The sequence below is a fragment of the Lycium barbarum genome, chromosome 7, assembly GCF_019175385.1.
Source record: "Lycium barbarum isolate Lr01 chromosome 7, ASM1917538v2, whole genome shotgun sequence".
NCBI lineage: Eukaryota > Viridiplantae > Streptophyta > Magnoliopsida > Solanales > Solanaceae > Lycium > Lycium barbarum.
The window spans coordinates 2,535,930-2,560,233 of NC_083343.1; the positions used below are offsets into that span (position 1 = coordinate 2,535,930).

At 32.8% G+C, this 24,304-nt stretch overlaps 1 protein-coding gene and 1 pseudogene across 1 annotated transcript; both read left to right on the forward strand.

Annotated features, from left to right (window-relative positions):
- The first annotated feature begins 16,414 nt into the window (after positions 1–16,414).
- LOC132602900 (S-adenosylmethionine decarboxylase proenzyme-like) lies at positions 16,415–19,312 on the forward strand. The gene is made up of 3 exons (XM_060315705.1): positions 16,415–16,569; positions 17,343–17,497; positions 17,728–19,312. Exon 3 carries the CDS (start codon positions 17,858–17,860, stop codon positions 19,031–19,033), a length of 1,176 nt encoding a protein of 391 aa, XP_060171688.1. The 5' UTR covers positions 16,415–16,569; positions 17,343–17,497; positions 17,728–17,857; the 3' UTR covers positions 19,034–19,312.
- A 3,147-nt stretch (positions 19,313–22,459) lies between these two features.
- LOC132602756 (F-box protein CPR1-like) lies at positions 22,460–23,119 on the forward strand (annotated as a pseudogene).
- The last annotated feature ends 1,185 nt before the right edge of the window (positions 23,120–24,304 follow it).

Genomic DNA, 24,304 nt, shown 5'->3' on the forward strand with positions numbered 1-24,304 from the left:
AACAAAACTTGTTGCTTCAAAGTCATGTTATTTGGTATAAAATACTTTTTTGATAAATCTTGTTCCCTTGACAAATTTTAGGATGTCAAATAGAACATTAAATTTTAATTTGCATCTTATATATGTTCTTGTTTATGGTGGTGGGGGAGGGGTGATTCTATTTTAGCGTGCTGATTTTTTTTAGGGTGGAATATTGGAACTTTAGATATTTGACTTGAATATAATAATGTTGCAAAAACTAAATGGACAAATTAAAGTATCTAAAGAAACCAATCAAAATCCAGGAATTGGAGAAGGATAAAACTCATCTCTTTGAAGTCTAAAGTGGTTTTGCCTAAAGATATGTTCTATCGCCATTTGCTTAAAGTTCCTTAATTCCTCAACTAGAACAATTACTAGCTTTTATCTTTTTCTTCCATCTCATACTTCATGTATGTATTTGACTTTTGAGGACTTGTTCCTATATGTAAACAATTTTTCCGATATCCGCTTTGAGACCAAAAATCCCATATAGAAAGAGAAGCACTTCCCATTAAAGGCGACTCTATTTTCACGACTCAAACAATTTTCGGTGAAAGGCATATATATAAAGAAAATTGACTCGTCGAAAGTTTTTTTGACGGGCATTGTGTTGGAAATCCCATATTTCCAACGAACCTCGACCAAAAAATTTCCATCAAAAAATGCCTACGACAGTAGGGGATTTGCCTTCTGGGTCGAGCTCGTCGCACCGGGCTTGCCTAATGCGGGTTACCTCTTCTGTGTAGTTTGCGAGCTATTGCACAGAAGCTGGGTTTACCCTGTGCGCACCCGAAGGATAGCGACTGCGGGTTCCCATGTCATAAAAAAAAAAATCATCAAAAAATCGTGTATTTTTATTAGTGAAATATGATACCTCTAATTAAGAATGAGAAGAGTATTCAACATCCAGTCAAATATCTTTCATGGTGTAACAACAACCTATATCCTCAAGCTTTCGATCTGATCAATACAATCTCTTGTTTATTTATTCTTATTTTTTTGGTTCAATGATAACTTTGGAATTGGAATATTATTTACCACGCCAAACTGATTGATATGTTGATGTTACTAGTGCCAAATTTTCAGTATATTATGTGGAGACAAACAATAAATATGAGTCGTGTCTCTATCCTCAGCCTTTCCTGTTAGACTAAGATCTAAAATGATACTTACTACTTTTATTTTTTTAAGGGAAATTAGTGGAGAACAAGAGGGCCATCAACAATAAAACAACTGGCGACTCATGTATTACTCCCTCCGCTGATAATAAGTGTCACCTTAGTAAAAAATACGTATATTAAGAAACTAATAATGCAATGTAAAATTTACCAAATTACCTCTATATAATAAAAATAAATTATTTTTACCTTTTGATTAGAGCATGCACAAGAAGAAAACCTTTTGACATTGGGAATCTAACAATACCAAGTTACTATGTGGCTTTTCCAATCATCATTTAGATGTTACTTTATTGTCTAAGGATAGAGTTGGAAAAATCTAGTCAATTTATGTCTTGGTTTCCGAAGGTGACACTTATTATGGGATAATTTTTTTTGACTAAGATGACACTTATTATGGGACGGAGGGAGTATTATCAAAGATCTAACTTTATAAAATGCACCCATTCGAATATAGTTTCCTTTAATGAAGTTCAGATTTTCCATGAATTAGCGTTATTTTGTTAGTACTTGTTTCTTCTATCCTTGAACCGGGGATCTATCGAAAACACCCTTTCTATCTGTCAAAACAAACTCCGGACGTATGCTACCACTCTTAGCCATATCTAACAATCGTTGGAATATATTAAAAACAATATAATGAACACCGAGAATTGAAAAGGACCGTCAAAGCTTACAGTGAAATGGATTGGACCCCTTCACTCTTAATCTGAGGTTTAGGTTCAAACTCTTAGAATGAGAAAACTCCTAGTACGGAGCATTTTCTCCTTTTATGAGACTTACTCGACATGAATCAAGATTAATCGAGGCTTCAATCTGAATATTAGAACAGGTGAGAAACCAAAAAAAAAAAAAAAAAGAAGGAAAAAGAAAAAAAACAAGGCATGGACATGAGTGAGTAGCTTTTTTTTCGCATTTCTAAAACCCAAAGCTAGCTTTTACTGAAAGGTGTGTTTTAAAACAATAAATTACAGTAACAAACCGAAAGGGAACCTTGGCGTAATTGGTAAAGTTGCTGCCATGTGACCAGGAGGTCATGGGCTCGAGCCGTACAAACAACCCTTTTGCAGAAATGCAAGGTAAGACTGCGTACAATAGACCCTTGACCCTTGTGATCCGATCTTTTTTCGGACCCCACACATAGCGGGAGCTTAGTGCACTGAGCTGTTTTTTTTTTTTACAGTAACAAACCATGTAAAAAGCACACACAATTAAAATATTTAGGAAATAAATAGTGTTATGGGAATTGCCAAAATCCAAATCTTTGTTGGAATTCGTTTATTCTTCTTCTTATTCTAACCAGGAGAAGCATTGATTCTTCCACGTTGGATGTTTGCTTTATCTAAAGTCTATAAAATGTGAGGGGCCACTTTAAATATTTAAACTATAACAAATTTAGAGGGGCCAAAATATAAAGCCCATAAAGTTAATGGGGAATAGTGTCTGAAAAAGAAAAAGGTGTTCACCCGTGCCTTCACATTTTCAGTCCTTTTGCAGTTTGCCCCCACTTTTTATATCAATTGCTTTTTAGTAACTTAATTTATTTTCATAAAATATTTAATTTTATTTAACCAAACTGCTGCCTTTTTAAATTTCTTTCACTTTTTCCTAGTTTTCGGATAAGAATATATAAAGACACTATGCAAATTGCCTTTTCCTCTTACCTTTGGTAAAAAGAGGAGGTGCCACTCCCCACTCAGAAAAAGAAAAAAAAAAGAAAAAAGGGAAAGGGGGAGGTGGTAGGAAAATTTTAAAGTGCAATATTAAAAAGTTTCTAGTTTTTTATTTTATTTTATATAATAATGTGTTTTACGAAGATTAGGGATCGGGCAAAAGAGTTGGAGTTTTCATTTACTAGTAATTAGTGGTGAAGGTCGAATTTTGTGCAAGTGATGTTGACGTATTGACATAATTCGATTTGCACACAAGTTTAAGTCGGGGACGATGTAGTTCTAGAGCTTTACTTCCATTCCAAATTGATATTTATGTTATATTATTTTTCAAATTATATTGATTTATAATTTTTCAGTAAAGATGTGCATGTGTCGGATGACATAATTTAATCGAAGGTGTCTCAGTCGATGGTTGTGACTTCCACTCCACACCATTTAGGAACAAATTCGAGCCATCGTCCTTCTCTTCATCGTTCACTCAAAGATTTGTCGAGAAAAAGGTGCATCAACATTTTCATTTAAATATAACTAAATTATTTTTTTTTCTTTAAATTAAGGATTGTAGGTAATGAACTTATTAGTCTTATGTTTGGCAAAGCCCAAGTATACCACTTGGCCTAATGACTAATGGTATGAGTTAATCATGTGTTATGATTTCATGTTGTTTCATATGATAAAGCATTACCAACGGCAAAATCCAATTAGTATGTAATAGATTACGTAAATACTGCATGTATTTCTCTTCAATGATGAAAAGTTAGAAAACGAAAGTTGCTAAATTCAAATTTATGATATTGTGCCGTTAGTCACATACTAATCCAACTCTCATGATTGTTTTTATGTAATATTATATTGTCACATCATTAGTTTTTTTCACTATCTATTTGTTTGTTTAATCTAATGTAGTTTTGATTTTAAAAAGTGAATAAAAGAAGAAGAAAAAAAGAGGAAAGAAACCAATAAATCTGGAAATACCGTTTCCTTTGTTCGCACGCAAGTGCTTTGTTAAGCTTTTTATTCAAGTTATTCTTCTTTTTGTGATAATTTCTCATACTCTGGCAAAAAAATTAAGGTCCCAAAGTTCTTCCTACGTGATAGGGTGTCTACTTGTCACAGTACTTTTGCGGTTTCTCCTTTCGATTTACGCGAGCTTATTTAATTGAACACAAAATTTAGGAAAGAAATAAAAAAATTTGAACCTAATTGTGATCATAAATATGTCATAAACATATGCCATAGTATATGTGTGGTTAGAATAACTTGTTTGTTGTAAGTGAGAGGATGGTCGTATATTTGCCCTCGGTTCTTCTTTCAAAATTATCGAACATAATGACTTATCGGCTTGAGCCTTCTTTTCTTTTCAAGCTGAGTAGAAATTTTATAGGAGAAGAAAAATTCGCAATATTATACATTATAGGAGAAGAAAAGCTCGCATAAGATTTTGCAATATTATAATCAGTTCATGAGGTTCTATCACCACAAGGCTCAATTATCATTCTTCCATTAAACAAGTCGTCCAAAGAATAAAAATGGTGCATTTGAAAAGTTTTCTTTTAGTATAACTGATGATATCTTTTTGCGTTCAAATCTCGATTTTAATAGTAAAAAGATTATTTTTCTAATAATGATATTTTTCTTCGTGCATATCTCGATTTTGAGATTGAACTCCCAAAGCCCGTGAAGCTAAACTCTTATTTTCGAGCTTACACTTCCGTAGAAATGGACCGGCCACATACCTGAGCCCAACTAAAAGAGAATATCCCGGCCCATTCACATCGTCTTGCGGTTTGAAATGTTGCATTATTCTTGAGTAAAAAAGGCAGTTCGGTGCACAAAGCATCCCGCATTAGCAGGGTACAAGGAAAGGATCGTGCGATGTACAAAACATCCCACATTAGCAGGGTCCGGAGAAGGGATCGGCCGGTGCACAAAGCATCCTGCATTATCAGGGTTTGGGGAAGGACCGCATCCCAAGGGGTGTGATGTAGACAACCTACCCTAATGCAAGCATAAAACATGAACATGGGCTTGCTCGAACTCGTGACTTGTAGGTCACACGAAGATAACTTTACCGCTGTTCCAAGGCTCCCCTTTAAATCTAGTTCACAAACAATGTGGCACTTTTGTTAAATATATTCGGGTTTATATTTTAAGTAGTTGACTCGTGGAGAAGAAGACAAACGTAAAAAGGAAAACACTTGAAGAATGAGATAACTTCCTTAACGGTTATTTTGTGTCCATGTGTGTGGCTAAAAACTCACGTGTACACCAAATCATACTAATTTTATTATGGTTAATTAATAAATTAAAGTGAGAATGTGTATTAATTAACTATGATAAGTGATAATAATATATTTGAAGACAAATGTTACTGTATTTATTTGATTGGTGTAAATATTGGGAGTGAATAAATTTTCACCCACTAGCCATAACCATTAATTTTTGGCTTTCTATTTGTTTGATTTTTTTTTATTGCCATGTCAAAAGTTAGTTAAAAATGTTGATATGACCGTTTCTTTTCAAGTTATAAGAAAAATCCTGATGGGTAACTATCTTATTTCCTTGTAAAGACTATACCAATTTTATCACAAAAAGTGAAAAAGAGAAGCAATAGCAAAATTTTATCATCATGAAAATGAAATTGAGAAGAGAATATGGTGATTGGAAATGAGTCATTTGCACGATTTCCCTTCAAAGGCACTGGTCTTTAATTTTTGTCCCTCAAATTTTTGTCCTTCGCCTGATATCCTGAGGTTTTGGGTTCGAATCCCGATTCAGTCAAAAAAAAAAAAAATCGCAAGGCAGAGGTTTGTAGCAAAATTAGGCCTATTCGGGCAAAAATTTGCGCAGACTTTTGCCCTGCCTTATAAGGTTCAAACCAAAACTCTGCCTTACGATTTTTTTTAAAAAAAATTTTGGTCAAGCTCCAACGCCCCTTTAGAGTTAGTATTTTCTGTTATCAATGAAACCGAAAGAAAGAAAAAAAAAAAAAAAAACAGTGCCTTTCGTATAGATCGAGCCTGAGCGGGAGTTCGAACCCGGAGCCCATGAATTTTTAGGCGAAGGACAAAAATTAAAGACCAACAATTTGAGAGACAAAAATTAAAGACCATTACTTTGAGGGACACTCCGCGCAAAAAAAATGATTAGAAGTAGAAAGCCAAGGCCCAATAATAAATGCTATCTCGAAATAGAATTTCGGGCTTAATAAGCCCAATAGAATTTCGGGCTTAATAAGCCCAATAGAAGCCCATCTTGTTTTGAGAACGAGTTGTTATCTGGGAATTTCGTAACAATTAGCCCGAGGGGACAATTTTTGGACTACATATTTAATAGGGCGAATTACGTATATATATATATTTATTCAGGAGAAATATTTACGAAACGTGACGATTGTTTTCTATTCATAAAACATAACATTACAAACCCTATAACAAACATACTTTTTTTTTTTTCAAGGCTTAAAAAGTTCGCTCAAAATTTAGTGTATGAAAACGGTATGAAGTGCGTATATCTCGTTCAAGGCTTAAAAAATCACCTCAAAATTGTATGTATGAAAACGGTATGAAATTTGTATCTCGCTCAAGGCTTAGAATTTCGTTCACATTTTCGTGTATAAAGTTCATGTTAGATTTCTCTAAAATTAATACAACTACAACAACATTGTATAAAACTTTGATACAACATTCAAGACTTAAAATAATCGCTTAAATTTTTGTGTATGAAACGTGTATATCTTGCTCAAGGCTTAAAAAAATCGCTCAAATTTTGTGTATGAAAAACGTATGAAATGTGTATATCTCGATCAAGGCTTAAACATTACGCTCAAAATTTTATGTATGAGAATGGTATGAAATGTGTATATCTCGCTCAAGACTTGGAATTTCATTCACATTTTGTGTATGAAAAACTATATTAAAAATTTCGCTTACACATACACATTTCATACAGTTTTCGTACACAAAAATTTGAGGTAATTTTTTAAGCCTTTGAGCCATTTTTTTAAAAAAATATATAAAATTGTTTTTTTAAAGTTTAAAATAATTTTTTTTAAAAAGTTATTTTAAAAAATAATAATTATTTTCTGAAAATAAAATAAAAAAACGAAAATATATATGAAAATTCTTCATGTTTCGTAAAATATAGTTATGTTTTGTAAATAAGGAAAACTATCGTCACGTTTCGTAACTATTTTTCCTTAACATGTATATATACGTAGTTTTCCCTATTTAATATTCAGTTACCGTTTAAAATATAATTGGGAAAATTAACCACTTTTAAGGTGAAACAATATTTGGACAAAATAGACCCAGAGGAGATATGGAACAACTCTAGCAAAATATGCTGGAGTTCGAAAAATTCCTGTAGTTTCAAATGCAATTCAAATTCTAGGAAAAATTCCTGCAACTTTGTATTATCAGTTCAAACTCCAGCATTTTGGGCTTAATAAACCTAACGGGTTGTTTTCTGTGAATTTCGTTCAAATAATTGTACGGTTTGTCCATCGAATAGGCTGGTCTTTAATTTTTTTCCCTTCAAAATTGAACTTATGCCTGGCGAGACATAAGTTCTTTAAGGCCGCGGGACATAACTTATGGGATATTATGATACGAAATTGTAAATATATTCTCCATGAAAAAGTTATTTGTCTTGAGGACAAAAAATTAAAGACCACCACAAATAGGGCTAAAAGTGCAAATGACCCAATTTCGTTCAATATGGATCCCTCATCCCAACCCATCTACAGAGTTTTGGCCCACTTCAAAGTCCAAAGTAATACTCCCTTCGTCCAAAAGATATGATGGAGTTAAAATATCTCATGGTCAGATTATTCTACAATATTTCTTGAAATAAAATATACATAAATTTTGAAGGAAGGTCTGAGAATTTTTTTAATTGATAAGGAAAAATATGAGTAGAGATTGTATCAATGTCTAACATTGAGTGGGTTGCACCCCTCTATGATAACTATACCTGTAATGTATATATAAATTAGATGCAATCCCACCTTTTTGCAAGATTTGGAGTCGAATATACCCTCTTCCAATTGAAAAAATAATGCAAGGAAGTTTAATATTGTTCCATGGATATGATCCTTTTACTTCTGATCAGAAGTCTCGAATTCATGTTATGAAAATGGAAAATGTCCTGACAAAAAGTGTTTTATTTCATAATGGGCCTTATACCATATGAATTCAGATTAATTGGGATTTCAAAATGAATTTCGGACGCCAAATGAAATTCCCCCCCCCCCCCACCCCCCCCCCATGTGGACAAACTAAAAATCACTAATAATTGGAACCTTTTTCCTACCTACATAATTTGGTAACTAACAACCAAAACACTCAAACCCTAAAATGTTCAATAAGACAAATTATTTATGCACTAGTTGCTAGAAGGTGATCACCCAAAATATTCTTTTTGCAACTATAGAAGAAAACTAAAATAAAAGAGAGATGAAGTTCGGATAGTACTTCGATTATTTTTACGGATATCTACTGCTACCCATTGTATCAGTTAATTTTATTCATTAAAATAGTCAACCCTGCTTTTACTCGGCCACCTCATTGAGTGTAAAAATAGTTTACGAATTAAATATTTTTTTTAATAGCAGACAAATTTTTCGAAAATCAGTGAACACGATTCTATGCTCGATTTATAGTGGCTCGTCTGTTCTCTACCTTCTTCACTTAATTGATAGACTTTCATTTAGAGTAATGTTCTAACTTGTGAGGTAAGTCTAACCATACATTATGCGCTACACTTTACCACCAAAATCCTAGAGACTTAGGAACTATAGTAATAATCTAATGAATACTTTCAATATCATAGTACGATTCATGATCATGAATGATAAAGAATAAACACAGAGCATATAGACAAATAAATACTACATAAATTTAAGAAGAATAATCTTTACTGCTCTCTTTTACGTTTTGTCATTTTTTTGTTGTTGCTTATTTCACTTTAATATGTCAACTTTAACGCTCTCAGTGCTTATTCCATTAACCGGTGAAATTAACGTCCACAATTTAGCCTTTCATAAGAAAAAAAACAATTTAATCTTCAATAATTAATTGTTGGACCAATGCCTATAATTCTATCTGGAATTCTAGTAAGCAACACGTCTGAAATTCTTAGTGACTCCTATCCTAATATTTTTGTGAAAATGACCAATTAAAAACCATCATTATTCTCAAATAATTAATTATTATAAGGAAAAAGAATAAAACGTGTGGGGAAACTTTAATTTCTTTAATAACTAGACGGCTTATGCCCGTGCGCCAACACTTTAGATTATAATACATCTATGTGTATGTAATTGTTTTAAATAGTGATTATATATAGAGAGAGAGTATATGTTATGTTTAAAACATGATTAATATAGCATTGTAGTTTGTGCTCCGTATCTAAAATTTTATTATATTAATGTTTGTTACGAATACAAAATCGGCAAATTTATTAATATTTTTTAAAAGAGAAGACTTGTTGTAGAAATTGATTTTCTATCTAAACGAAGAAATACTATTTTTTAATTGTTAGTAAATATTCTCGGTTTAACTCATTTTACTTGTCATGTTGTCTTTTGCATTAAATTCTATCTTATTTTAAAATATAAATATTTTAACTATATTTAGTGAACATAATAATTTGATTTTGTCAATATGAGATACTATGTTCAAAACACGATTAATATAACATTATAGTTTGTGCTCCGTATTTAAAACTTTATTATATTAGTATTTGCTACGAATACGCATGGTGTTTAATATGAGGCCCACATTTTTTTTAACATTGTTTATTTTTTAAATATGAGATTCACTTTTTTTTTTCAATATTGCTTGATTTTGTTAATATGTGATCCACTTTTTTTTTCCCGTGAGTTTGGATGTGGTGGGTTCCACTTTTTTTTTTTAATACTGGATGGTGTTTAATATGGGGCCCACAATGTGGGATTCATTTTGTTTTTTTTATATATTGCTTGATTTTGTCAATGTGAGATACTATGTTCAAAACACGATTAATATAACATTGTAATTTGTGCTATGTATTTAAAACTTTATTATATTAGTGTTTGCTACGAATACGCACGGTGTTTAATATGGGGCCCATAATTTTTTTTTTAATATTGCTTGATTTTGTTAATATGGGATTCACTTTTTTTTTCCCGTGAGTTTGGATGTGGTGGGTTCCACTTTTTTTTTTAATACTGGATGGTGTTTAATATGGGGCCCACATTGTTTTTTAATATTAGTTGTTGTTTAATATATATAGGGCCCACAATTTTTTTAATGGGCCTGTTTAATATGAGGCCCAATATTTTTTTTTTTTTTTTTATATATACTATGTTCAAAACACGATTGATATAACATTGTAATTTGTGCTCCGTATCTAAAACTTTATTATATTAGTGTTTGCTAAGAATACAAAGTCTACACTTTTTTTTTTTTGACATTGTTTATTTTTTTAATAGGGGATTCATTTTTTTTTTATATATATTGCTTGATTTTATCAATATGGGATACTATGTTCAAAACACGATTAATATAACATTGTAGTTTGTGCTCCGTATTTAAAACTTTATTATATTAGTGTTTGCTACGAATACACACGGTATTTAATATGGGGCCCACAATTATTTTTTAACATTGTTTGTTTTTCTAATATGGGATTCACTTTTTTTTTTTTAATATTACTTGATTTTGTTAATATGGGGTTCACTTTTTTTTTTCCCGTGAGTTTGGATGTGGTGGGTTCCACCTTTTTTTTAATACTGGATGGTGTTTAATATGAGGCCCCCATTTTTTAAATATTAGTTGTTGTTTAATATATATGGGGTCCACAATTTTTTTTATGGGCCTGTTTAATATGGGGCCCAATTTTTTATTTTTTTTTATATGTACTATGTTCAAAACACGATTGATATAACATTGTAATTTGTGCTTCGTATCTAAAATTTTATTATATTAGTGTTTGCTACGAATACGCATGGTGTTTAATATGGGGCCCACTTTTTTTTTTTTTTTTTTTTTTTTTTTAACATTGTTTGTTTTTTAAATATGGGATTCACTTTTTTTTTTTATAATACTGGTTGATATTTAATATGGGGCCCACATTTTTAAAAAAAAATATTAGTTGTTGTTTAATATATATGAGATTCACAATTTATTTTTTTACAATTTTTTTTAGGGCCCGCTTAATATAGGGCCCAATTTTTTTTAATGGGGCCCATCAACGGACGACGAAGAGGGACGACCAAACTCCCTCTTCTAAGTAGTAGAAAAAAGAATGAGAAGCATTTATAGAGAGATCTAATTTAGCCATTATAGTGAAATCTTATTATAGAAGATAGCTTTTATAGAGATGTCTAATTTTGTATTCATGTTAATTATTGACTTCGATCCAATATGTATTATTAGAATTAGTTATTAACAAAATTTTGAGATATTTTAGCTTTTCGTGTTAGCCAATTGGGCACCATTCTTTGTGAATTAATTGAATTTTGCACTTGTCAACGTACATGGCACTATATAGAATTGCTCCTTGACTAGTGACTACTTGCTAATAAAAATAATATTTTTTCTCATAGCGAGGATCAAGAATCCAATCAATTGTTGTGACAACTCCATATGTACCACCCAAAATTATGATAGGATAGATAAAAATTTTTCGACCTTGATTAGAAATTTTGATTACAGACCTTAGAGATTATAAAATCCTAGTAGAAAGTCCATTTTCTTTAACAGGCCTAGTGCAGGTCAAAGCTGAATTAGCCGGATCCCCAATATAAACACAGAATATTAGGTAGAAAACCTAAATAAAAAAGACATAATATTAGGTAGAAAACCTAAATAAAAAAGACACATCTTCTTCTTCCTTTGTCTGTTAATGAAATAACGTGAGGATTCACATTATATAGGTTCCATTCAAAGGAGAAACACTCCTTAATTAATAAGCTTTTTTTTTTCTTTTTTTTTTTCCATTTTTGGAACTTCAACATCTGATTAAAAACATAGAAAATTTTAATATTTTATCCGTCCCAACCCATTCCTTGGTGATTTTCACAACAACCATTTAACACATGCATATGCATCACCTAACAAGAAGCTCATAAATCTAGGTTGAAGTTGTAAAATTATTTCGAAGACATGTGATCCAAATTAAATTCAAGATACTTGTTTAGAAACTAAGGGGGACAATCTCACCTACCCCACAAGTTTGGGGACTAAAACTGACCTTTCAACATTAAAAAAAGAGTAACATACCTACTAAATCATGAAGAGGATGGGGGAAAGAAATAGACAACTTTTGCAAGAAACATACAAATTCACCAATCAATCTTAGTGATTTAAAATAGCGGATGCTGAGTCTGTGTCTAAGAGGATGCACAATGGAGAATACGTGAGTGCAAGAAATTATAAAATCATATATAAATCTCCCAAAGGCTTCCGTATTAACACTCTAGACAAATTTCACATCAATAAAATACGGGATAGATAGTGGATATATAAAGAAACACACCTTAAACCTTACTGATACGTTTTAAAGCCATACGGGTCTAACTAAATTAGAGTGGACAATATATCACTAGTAAGTTGGGTCGCCTTTGAGTAAATCGCGAGACAAATCTTAGCATGGACGAATGAGGGTGAAGGATGGTGTATGTAAAACTTTAAGAGTTCTACATCAAAAAAACACGAAGAAAGTATGGAATATAAAAAAAAGTTTTAAATCGTAATGACACATTTTGAAGCTGTGCGAGCCCAGACACTGGGTTGTTATACTCTCACCTAACAAGAATCTCAAACTCTAGGTTGAATCTGTCAAATTATTTCAGAAGACATGTGATTCATGCAAATTAATTCGAGTACTTGTCTAGAAACTAAAGGACAATCTCACCTACCCCAGAAGTTTGGGATTAATTAAACTTGACCTTTCATTATTGAAAGAGAACCATATTTACAAAATAACAAGTGGAAAGGGGAGAGAAATAGACAACTCCAAGAAAAGTACAAATTCACCAATCAATCTAAAATGATTTGAAATAGCGGATGCTTTGTCTGTGCCTAGAAGGATGCACGATGGAGAACATGAGGGCAAAATAATTGTTTTTTTCCCCCTTGTTTCCAATCGGTACATTCGTATCCGGGCCTCATTAAATTTAGATTCGTATCGGATAGAGGCGAAACAAATGACTTTTAGGTTATGGGTTCTGGATTACAATTATTTTTACTTACTTTGTTCGTTATTATTATTTTTACATATTAAATGGATTTTTCAAATTACAAATAAAGAGTTTGAATCAAAATTATTGAATTCTGCCGAAACTGAAGCCACTGTTATGGTCCCGACCCTGGTGTGGAAAAGTCCCACATTGGGGGTAAAGTGCTTCCTACCAAAATTGACTCCACACTCAAAGCTCGAATCCGAGACTTCTGATTAATGATGGACGAGTGCTTACCACTCCAGCACATCGATAGATTCTTACCCGCACTGAATGTTTACACCAAACCAACTCAACTTACGATTGTTAAATGATTAATGTAGTGAAATAATGCATTAATTAATCATGAGTGAGTAACAAAAATGTATGTACAAACACATACTGTCATATATCTATTTGTTTGATGTAGATATGTACATGTAAGTTTATACCTACCACAACCTTGGTACTTAAATTATTTTATAAAGAGATCATATTATTGGAGATCTTATTGAATTTAAAAATATTATAATTGTATAGATCGTGAGGTTAGGTTATTAACTTATTACATAATGGGCCACATTTAGCTACTAGTAATTGACTTCAAACTTCATAGTAATATCAGACAAATTCGTCAACTTAAAATAAGGACTGCATGCTTCGGCAATTAACTAAGGGCAATTCGCAGAATTGCCCTTCTTTTGGGGTGGTCTTTAAATTTTGCCCCTCATATTTGAAATTTTTAAAATTTGCCCTTCGGCTAAAACCCATGGGTTCCAGGTTCGAATCCCCACTCAGTCAAAAATTTTAAAAAAAAATCGCAAGGCAGAGTTTAAATTTCGCTATGCCCCCACCGGCATACACTTGTTAAGGAATTACCAAAGTTATGTCGGACCCGGCATACTTATGCCTTATGGGCAGACTTGGCATAAGTATGCCGGATCCGGCATAACTTTGGTAATTCCTTCACAAGTTTATGCCGGATCCAGCATACTTGTGGGCAAACTTTTAGTTAAGCCTTAACTAAAAGCCTTTTCCTAGTTGTGCCTTATGGGGCAGACTTTTAGTTAAGGCATAACTAAAAGTATGCCCTATAAGGCATAACTTTTCCTTAAGACATAGATTTTGTTCAATTATTCAGATTTCTTTCACTTATATAGTGCCTTGGCAAAGAATTTGGCACTTTGCTTTGTTACAGAATCTTTTGTGTGTGTAAATCTCCCTCCCTTAAAATATCTTACCAACCATAATTCTTGAACGAGAAGTAAGTACAGAGATAAACCTAATGCGAATATATCTTCGTCAAATAAGAAGACAATATAACATAATGATCCATGCGAAATATTTCTTTTTCAAAAGTTACTTTAAATACACATTGAACTTCAAGTATACTGTGTTAGCTCGGCGCTGGAGTTTTCAATGCTTATTGTGTTGTTTGAAAACATTGCCAAAGTTATACCGGACCTGGCATAAATTTGTTAAGGAATTACCAAAGTTATGCCGGACCCGGCATACTCCGGCATAACTTTGGTAATTCCTTAACAAATGTATGCCGGGTCCGGCATACACGCGACCCAAATCTTGACTTGCAATTTTTTTTTTAATTTATGCTTGAGCGGGGGTTCGAACCCAGAACCTCATGATTTTTCCATGAACGCTCAGGGTTGCAACGCAAAGGGCAAAAATTAAAGACCAACAATATGAGGGGCATAATTTAAAGACCACAAATATGAGAGACAAAATTTAAAGACCACTCCAAACTAAGGGCAATCTGCGCAAAAAAATGATTAACTAATTAAGGTTTTTGACATTAATGAGATCCTCATTCCAAGATCTCATTAGACTAATGATTCTTTTGTTTTCTCTTATCCCAATGACTTAAAAAATTAAATGAAAGGTGCTTTCAATTCTCTTAGCTCAATATTGTGTTGGTGAGATTAATAAATAACATATTTTAATTTCTCTCTGTGGATACTCTAAATATTTTGTGTCTAACTTATTTTAATTTGTTTAATATAGTGTAAATGATATTCTCTCGTGATAAAAAAGAGTGCCCACTTACTCTTTTCTTTTTGGTTAAAAAAGAGCGTTCACTTACCAAATCAAGAAACAATTAACCTTATTCTTCCAAAATTGCTCTTATTAAGTGTTAATTGATTAAATTCCAATACCTATTTAATTAGGGATAGTTTAATCATATTATCTATTTTTATCTAGGAGTTAGTATTTTCTTAAGGGGTATGCAAATGTTATGAACACTCTTTTTGATCCGAAGGGAGTACTGCACTCTGTGCAAATACTAGAAATTTGCCCCGCTCCACTCAATTAAATGCAAAATCCATACTGTCTTTTGGAATTTGGACATTTGATTAATCTGTGACATGATTTTTTTTTTTTTTTTTTTTGTAACTAAACTTTGTATTAATCACCAAAACTGATTGCAATGAAAGAACCACAGCATAGAGGAAACACACCTTGCTGTCACAGTATACATCCAACCTAAACTATCTAACTCTCATGCTCCTCCCCTTTCAAGTATATATTTCAAACTCAACCAGATAGAGGGCATTAATCTCTTCTATTTCCTCTTCTACACAGAATAATAACAAAAACAACTAGGAAGTAATAACTACAAAAACAAAAGCTGCTGGAAGGCTCCTGTTGTCCTGGTGGATGCTCTAGCATTTTAATTTTTTAAAATATTAGTTTATGCTATTAATAACTTATCTATAATTGTCTTGTAGTAATCTAATTCTGTAAATACTTCTATTATCAATATATAAAACTTAAAACTCTTCCTTTTTTACTATTTTCCAAAAGTAATCGCACAATAGAGAGAAAGAGAGCGCGCCTGAAAATGCTGAAAAAGTGGTAGAAAATGACTAAAATACTAATTCATACTCGATATTTAATTAAATTAGATAGTGTAATTTTAGCAGTAAAAATCAAGGCGAGAATACATAATGTGAAACACTATTTTTATTTGATGTTTAAACATCAAGTACTTATATGTTTTTATTAGAAAATTAAATAAATATACGTACCATTTCTTTATATCAAATCAAACAATTCGTTTAATCTCAATAGTTAAAATTAAACATAATACGTACACCTAAGTCTAACCATAATTAAGTAATAATTGTATGCAAGATAAATTCTTATTATAATGATGATCTTTCTTAAGAAAGGAGATAATTGTGTGGTAGTTGAGTCATTATATATTGTAGATTGTGAAAATTTAGATTCTTGTTTCTTACCCAAGAAAATAAAAGGCAAAAAGGGGTAGTTGGAGCCCTACATTTTCTCCTCTTCAACTCTATCTATAAATACTCTCTCCCCTTTCACTTCTCTTCATCACTCAAATAATAATTCCTCTTTGTTACTTTTTTAGTTATTTCTCTTTGCCTTCAAAGATATATATACAAAGAAAAAGAAAAAAAAAAAAAGAGAAAAACAAAGAAAGCTTTGTTCTTCATCTTCAATCAGAAAAAATGTAATTTCTCCAACTTTCTCTTTGTTTTTCCCATTATTTGCATGTTCATTTTGTGATCATTTTGGCTTAACATCAATCTTTTTTATTTGATTTTCGCTTATTCCTTATAAAAAAAGTTCTATCATTCTTTGATTTTGAAATTCTGGATTCTTACCAGGCGTTTGAATATAGATTTGGTTGAAACTTGAAAAAAATTAAAGTTTGAAAAATTATATATGGAAGTTTTGGCCAACCAATTTATACATAAAGGATCTATTAACAGGGGCAGAGTTCGACCGAACCCAATAACTTTTGTTCAAATTAATATATTTATGCTAAAAAAATTATTAAATATCGACAAATATTGGATTTAAAATCCGTTTATTATCACTAGAAGTCGTCGTTTAAATCCTGACCCCACCTCTATCCACATTCCTTCTTGTGTTGTTCTTGCTACACTAAGTAATTCCTTTTCAGCTTCGAGTTTGATATCGATGCTAAAATATGCAATAAAATCTACTAGGACTTAACGATTTAATTATCGAAATTGTGTTTGAACAACATTTTACTTGAAAAACCTAGTTAAAGTTACTTTTTCAAACTTTGAAATTCAATCAGTTTAATATATGACTAAATGCTGTTTGAATGGTAGCTAGATTGTTTCCCTTTCTTAGTTTTAACAAAGTTATCCATCAATCCATTATATGCATTCTTGCTTCTTCTTTTTTTTTTCCTCCTGATTTGTGCATATATCTGTTGTATACATAAACTGAGATTGTATAACTTTGTTGCAGTGAAAGAAAGATTTGATGTTGTAATGGAAACCAAAGGTGGTAAGAAAAATTCTTCTTCCAGTAGTATCCAATACGAAGCTCCTCTCGATTACATCATCGAAGACGTTCGTCCTAACGGTGGCATCGAAAAATTCCGATCTGCTGCTTACTCTAACGTAAGTGTATAATGTTTGTATAATATCGTGTTATGGTGTATACCGTGAGTATAAGCACTGTTGCGGGAAAAAAAATAAAAGAAGTTGGTTATGCGAACGTAAACTGAAAAGATGGCTATGTAGGTGTAATATATTACGTTGGGTTGTATATTTTTGTAATTTCTTCAAAATGAACAAAATCTAATCCATTTTCTGTTTCTAATTTTTCTCTCTTTTTTGTTTTATTGCAGTGCGTGAGGAAGCCATCCTGATACTCTTTTTTCTAATTTTCTTGCCTTTTTTTCAATCAAATTCCATAATCCATTTTCTAATAATTCTCATTTTTCAAAATCCTAGTTCATTTTTTTTTTTTTAACTAAAATGGCTGTTTCTGCAATTGGTTTTGAGGGCTATGAAAAAAGGCTAGAAATCACATTTACTGAGCCACCTATGTTCACTGACCCATCCGGTTCGGGTCTACGAGCCTTGACTCGTTCACAACTCGACTTGATCCTCGAACCAGCTTGTTGCACCATTGTTTCACAGCTATCCAACACTGAGGTAGACTCGTACGTGCTCTCCGAATCGAGTTTATTTGTTTATCCTATGAAGATTATTCTGAAGACTTGTGGTACTACAAAGCTTTTGTTATCCATTCCTCGGATTTTGAAACTCGCTGAGTCACTCTCACTCGGAGTTGATTCGGTGAAGTACTCGCGTGGGACGTTTATTTTTCAAAATACCCAACTTGCCCCTCATCGGAGCTTCTCCGAGGAGGTGGCTTTTCTCAACTCGTTCTTTAAGAATGGGAATGCTTATGTACTTGGTGATCTGAAATGGCCGAGTACCAACTGGCATGTCTATGTGGCACATGTGGGCCCATGCAAGTTGGCTAATCCGATGGCTGAGGTTACTTTGGAAATGTGCATGACGGGATTGGACCGTGAAAAAGCGGCTGTGTTTTTCAAAAAATCGGGAGACGATTATTTGGAGGGGTGTGAAATGACGAAAATGTCTAGGATATGTGATATTATTCCGAGTCATGAGATTTGTGATTTTGAGTTTGAGCCTTGTGGATATTCTATGAATGGGATTGATGGTGCAGCGTACTCTACGGTGCACGTGACACCAGAGGATGGGTTCAGCTATGCGAGCTATGAAGCCATGGGGTTAGACCTTGGGTTCGTTGGGCTTGAGCCGCTGGTCAAGAGGGTGCTGACGTGTTTCGAGCCAGCTGAGTTTAGTGTGGCCATCACGTGTCTTGGTGGGTCATATGAGGACGTACGTGTTGATGTGGAAGGGTACACATCTCGCAATGTGGTGAAGCAAGATTTTCCAGGTGGCGGGTACATCATCTATCGGTGCTTCACCATCGCGGAAAAGGTGAGCGGGGTCCACACTACTAGCTCCGACCCTAAGGCAGAGAAAGAACGCGTGGTCCCCACTGCGGCCAACTCCGACCCTAAGAAGATGGTGCATTGCTGGAAGGAATTGGCGGAGGAGGCGGCGGAGATGGGCGGAGTTGCAGCGGCCTTCCGATGCATTGGTTCTGTCTAGCATGGCGGGTTCAATAATAGGCTTGGGTCATAACACAACCTGACCAAATTTGTCAGCTATGGTTGGGGACTAATGACAAGGCATGTGGTCGTTTGTTAATATTTTCATTTTAGTTCAATCAGGCCGGCCCTTGTGTTTTGGAATAAATGGACTTCTAGTCCTACCCAATTAGATCTAAGTGTCAATTAGGTCCTGAAATGAGGCCTATTGTCTTGTAGCCAAAAGATGGCATTATTGTATTGACTATAATGCAATGCAGTTTCAGTTCTCATTGGATTATTTGCCCGTTTGATTTCTATTCATTGTGATAATATCAGAATTCATTTCTATAGATGGCATTTCTTTTTTTTCTTCTGTATGCAGTTATTCAATCAAAGAGTGAACTTATAATGAACAAAATCAAGTTATTTATCCAAATAAAAGATTCTCTAATTAGCCAACTACATAAATCTTCAGCAGGGGAGGAGTAATCAACAAAGTTTAGAAGATCATCCCGAAATATCAAAGTGCTGACGTCTTTCTTAGAGGTCAAATATTACAAGGAGTGTCCACATTATTTGAAGTTTGAGAAAGACGCTATTCTGCCCTCGTTTCATGTTCTATTTCACTCCCCGATGGGGTTCTTTTCACCCTTCCCGATCGTTGTGGTCGGACTCTATTATGAATTTCTGATCCAATTAAAAAATATTTTAAAAAGGACACGTGTTGGATTGACACTACAAATCTAATCCAAATAAAATAGATACAAAAAAGTATAGATGGGAGAATAAATAAAGACTAAGTGGAAAACAAAACTACAATTTACTTAGATTTATTGAATCCGGATAGAGATTTTTGCGGAGAAGAATTAAGGAAATAGAATTGTATTCTCAAAGATTCATTTATGAAATTATTTTTCCTTCATATTTTATTTGTGATTGCAATTAAATTTTCATAACCTGAAATTTATCGCAAACAGATAAATTAACTGTATTTAGTAATCTAGGATGCAATAACTCAAAAGTGTCTTAGCAATACATAACGTAAGATGTATATGACATTTACTACTCTCGGGTTGGACAATATAATATAGGACACAAATGTGAAAACAGAAAATAGCTACTTTAAATAAATTTAAGTATAAAATAAAAGTACTAATGTTCTCTAATATGCATATTTATGAAGGGCCTGTACTATGTAAAACTAATTAATAGGTCATAGCTACATTTAAGGAGAACTCGATGCGGAACCCAAAAATAATTCGCATGGAAGAAAACTCAAAATCAATTCAAAGGAAGTATTAATGATCGAGGTGTTAGGATTATGGAACACTAAGAAAATTAACATCATCAATTCTTCAATATGATGATATTGGATGGAATTATGAAAAGATTGCCTCAAGATGTAGTAATTTCTATACTTTTGAGGTTTCCAATAAAATCTCTTTTACGATTTAAATTCATCTCCAGAAGTTGGTACACTCTGATCATACAATCCTCAACGTTTATCAATATTCATCTCAATCGCACTGTAACAACAACAAATGAATTCATCATTTTCAGCCGTTACATCTGAGAAGAACCAGAGGCGATTTTAATCCTGTTGTACGGTAGAATAACCAAAAATTTGATATGGCATAATTTAAAAATAAATAAATGATCAAACCGTACCATTAACGCTCCTAATTTGAATGATAATATTGGGCCGTGGAAACACATGTTATACTTTTGGGCCACGATGAAGTCGAACCAGTTGTACAATCCAAGTACAACTAGAATAATGTTTGTTTCAAAATCCGTGTCCGTATAGGAATATAGTTGCATTCCTACATAAACCCAATGTTGCACGCCTACATAAACCCAATTTATCTGTTTAGCTTTGCTTTCTTTCTTTCAAGTTTGTGAACTGGATGTAACCAAAGGTGAATTGAAGGAGGTTAAAACTTTGGGAGATTCAACAATTTTTTTGGGCCGTAACGAAGCAGGCTGCATCGACTCTTCTAAATTTACCGGAGTCAAGCCTAATCATATATATTTTACTGATGATTGGTTTGATTTTGATAGAGAACCAGAAGGAGGGGTTGGAAGAGATATGGGGGCTTACAATTTGGAAGATGAAAAAACGGAATGATATATCTTGCATTGTCAATAAGTCGTATTTGCCCACCAGCTTGGATCACACCATGCTTGTGATATTTTTGTTTTTAAGTTTGATGAATTATTTTTTTCCCGCATTATTTTATGCCAGTTTCAATTGTAAACTAAATAATTATTTATATTTAATCTTGTGCATTTCCAAAGTTGTTCAATAAGGATTGAATTTATTTACATATAGTCAGTGTATTATAAAATTTGTTTTGGTGATGCGGTTCTCTATTTAGGATTAAGGAATTGCAAAGTGAAACATTGGCAAATACAAAAGCTACCTTTCTTTTGACTAATCTAGAAATTAATACTCTTCTTCCTTATCAATTCCACTTTACCCTCTTACTGTAACATTTAATTATTTAAGGATTTGAAAACAATACCCCCTCCACATGTTAAATGGGAATAGTTACCTCATACAATGTTTTTCGTAACTTTTTTTTCTTGAATAATTGTTTTTTCTAGAATTAAAATACGAAAATATATAATTATTCATTATTATTAGATATAAGCTGCTTTATTTGCAATCCAACCTTCAATAATTTGAGAACATTTTCTGCAACAGAGTTAGTCAATCAAAGAGTGGATAACTTTCAAATAACAGCACCGAGTATATCATCAATAAACTCAGTTTTAATATAAATTTATCCAAACAAGAGTCTCTCTATTTAGCCAGTTACATAATTCTTCAACAAGAGAAGAGTAGTCCACAAAGTTCTTCTCCGAGATAAACTCGATATATCGAAGTGTTTCCCGACGTTCTTAAAGGTCAGGTCCTTTAGGAGGTCCACATCATTCTAAATTTGAGAAAAACACCTACTTCAATCCTCAAATCACGGAAAACTATTGCGAAAGCTTCTAGGGAATTCATAGAATTGTACTATCAAAAATTCATCAATAAAATTATTTTCTTCATATTTTTATTTGTGATTGCAATTAATATTTCATAACTTGAAATTTGTCACGAACAGGTAGAATACCTGTATTCATTTATCCAAGATGTATTAAAAGTGTCTTAGTAATCTCTCATATTGAACAATATAGGACACAAATGTTAAAATAGCTGCTTTAAAATAAATCTAAGTTTAAAATAAATCTGTAGAACGAATTAATAGGTCATTGCTACCTTATGGAGAACTCTATGCGAAAACCAAAATTAATTTGCATGGAAAGAAACTCAAAATCACAATTCAAAAGAAATATTACTAATCGAGGAGTTAGATAATGGGCGTGTAAGGGTCTGAAAACTGGTTGAGATCAAGTCGAGACCAGACACAAACTTAACATCAAATCATTTGTCAATATGGTGGTGTTGCATGGAGTTGTGAAAAGATTGCCTCAAGATGTGGTACTTTCTAAAACTTCTGAGGTATTCAATAAATGTGTCAATCTTTGTCTCAAAAAGATCGGTGACGATCATGACAATTTAATCCCATTGTATCAGATCTAGATCTGCCATATATGACTTTCAATGACCTTATAGTTAATGATCTAGTCGGCTCTTGCAATGGTTTGATTCTTTTCACGAATTATCCAGATGACATCGTCTTATTTAATCCAGCTACTAAAAATTACATGTTACTCCCACCTAGCCCTTTTGTTTGTCCTAAGGGACTTGTTCGCTTCTTTAGAGGTGTTGGATTTGGTTTCGATTCAATTGGGAATGACAACAAGCTTGTCAGAATTTCCATTTTTTTTTATAGCAAATATGGTTACGATTTTAAAGAGAAAAAAAATAAAGGTTTATGATTTATGCAGGAATTCTTGGAGATATTTGTATCATGTGGATCAGCAGTTGAGTGCTGCAGTTGAGCTTCCAGGTTGCGAGATTCTTTGTAATGGATCATTTCATTGGTATGCACAATTAATATTACATGATTTAGACTTAAGGATGATTCTTTGTTTCGACATAAGTACTGAGATTTTTCGCAATACGAAAATGCCAGATAATTGCGATGCATGATGAAAAATAAATAAACATGGTATCTCAAAAGGAAATATCCAACTTCATCTTTCCTATATTAAATATTCTTTGATATAGTACTAATGTTTTAGCCTCCAAGGATTCTCTAATGCTTTAGCCTCCAAGGATTCTTACTCCATGATTAGTCTTTTAATTCTCCTTATTGTCATTAAATTGCTGCCTCATTATTAGCCTTTTAATCATCTTTAACGCCATTAATAACTTCCATATAACCGTTGGTGGCTTCCCATACGAGAAGAGAGGTTTTTTCTTTAGCTATAAATAATCTAAGTTCTTTTCCTTTTGGAGGCAGTAGAGACAAAACACATATTTTCCTCTTGTGAGTGTTGAATTGTATAGAGACATATATCAATATAAAATCTTCCTTTCACTTTTGTGTGCTGGTTTTTTTTTTTTTTTTTTTAGATAAATCTTTGTCAGATTATGGCTCCTAATTTTGTGCTAGAAGAACTTGTTGAATCCTTGGGGATACACCCATACCGGGTGAGATATCCTTAGGGACAGTGTCTTAATTGACATGCCTCAAGCTTTGAAGAATTCTCTACAAGGGTTCGTGATCAAGTATTTTTCATAAGATTTCCAACAATGCGGCCTTTCAGGTGACGTACTACGGCCTCGTAATCTCTAATGGGTCTTTAACGTTGATTTGTTACCCTTTCAGTGATGGAGATATGATGGATATCTGGATAACGATGACGTACAGTGTACACGAATCCTGGACCAGGAAATACATAATTAGACATGTTCCTATTGAATTTGAATCCCCATTAACAATTCGGAGGGATCACTTATTGCTACTTCAAAGTAAAAGTGGTTTCTTATTTCCTACAATCTTAATTTCAATGAAGTAAAGGAATATTTCAACTTATATGGTCATCGTGAAACTTTGAGAGTTATAATTTAGAAAGAAAGTTTGGTGCCAATTCCAAAAAGAATTTCAAGAGCATGATACACAATTAATATTTAGCAAGGTGTAGTAATTGTATATGAAACCTAATCTTGCATATATTACAATTGTATATGAAACCTAACCTTGCATAGATTTTCTTATTTTCATTTGGTTTGTGTTTCAGGATGTCAAGGAAGAATATTGATGGATGTGATAAATGAGTGCACATGTCAGGCAAAAGTATATGAATATATATGGGTGATTTGTACAAGTAT

What these genes read in the sequence shown, in the direction of transcription:
- LOC132602900 (XM_060315705.1), top strand. Translation starts at nt 17,858, where the DNA reads ATGGCTGTTTCTGCAATTGGTTTTGAGGGCTATGAAAAAAGGCTAGAA.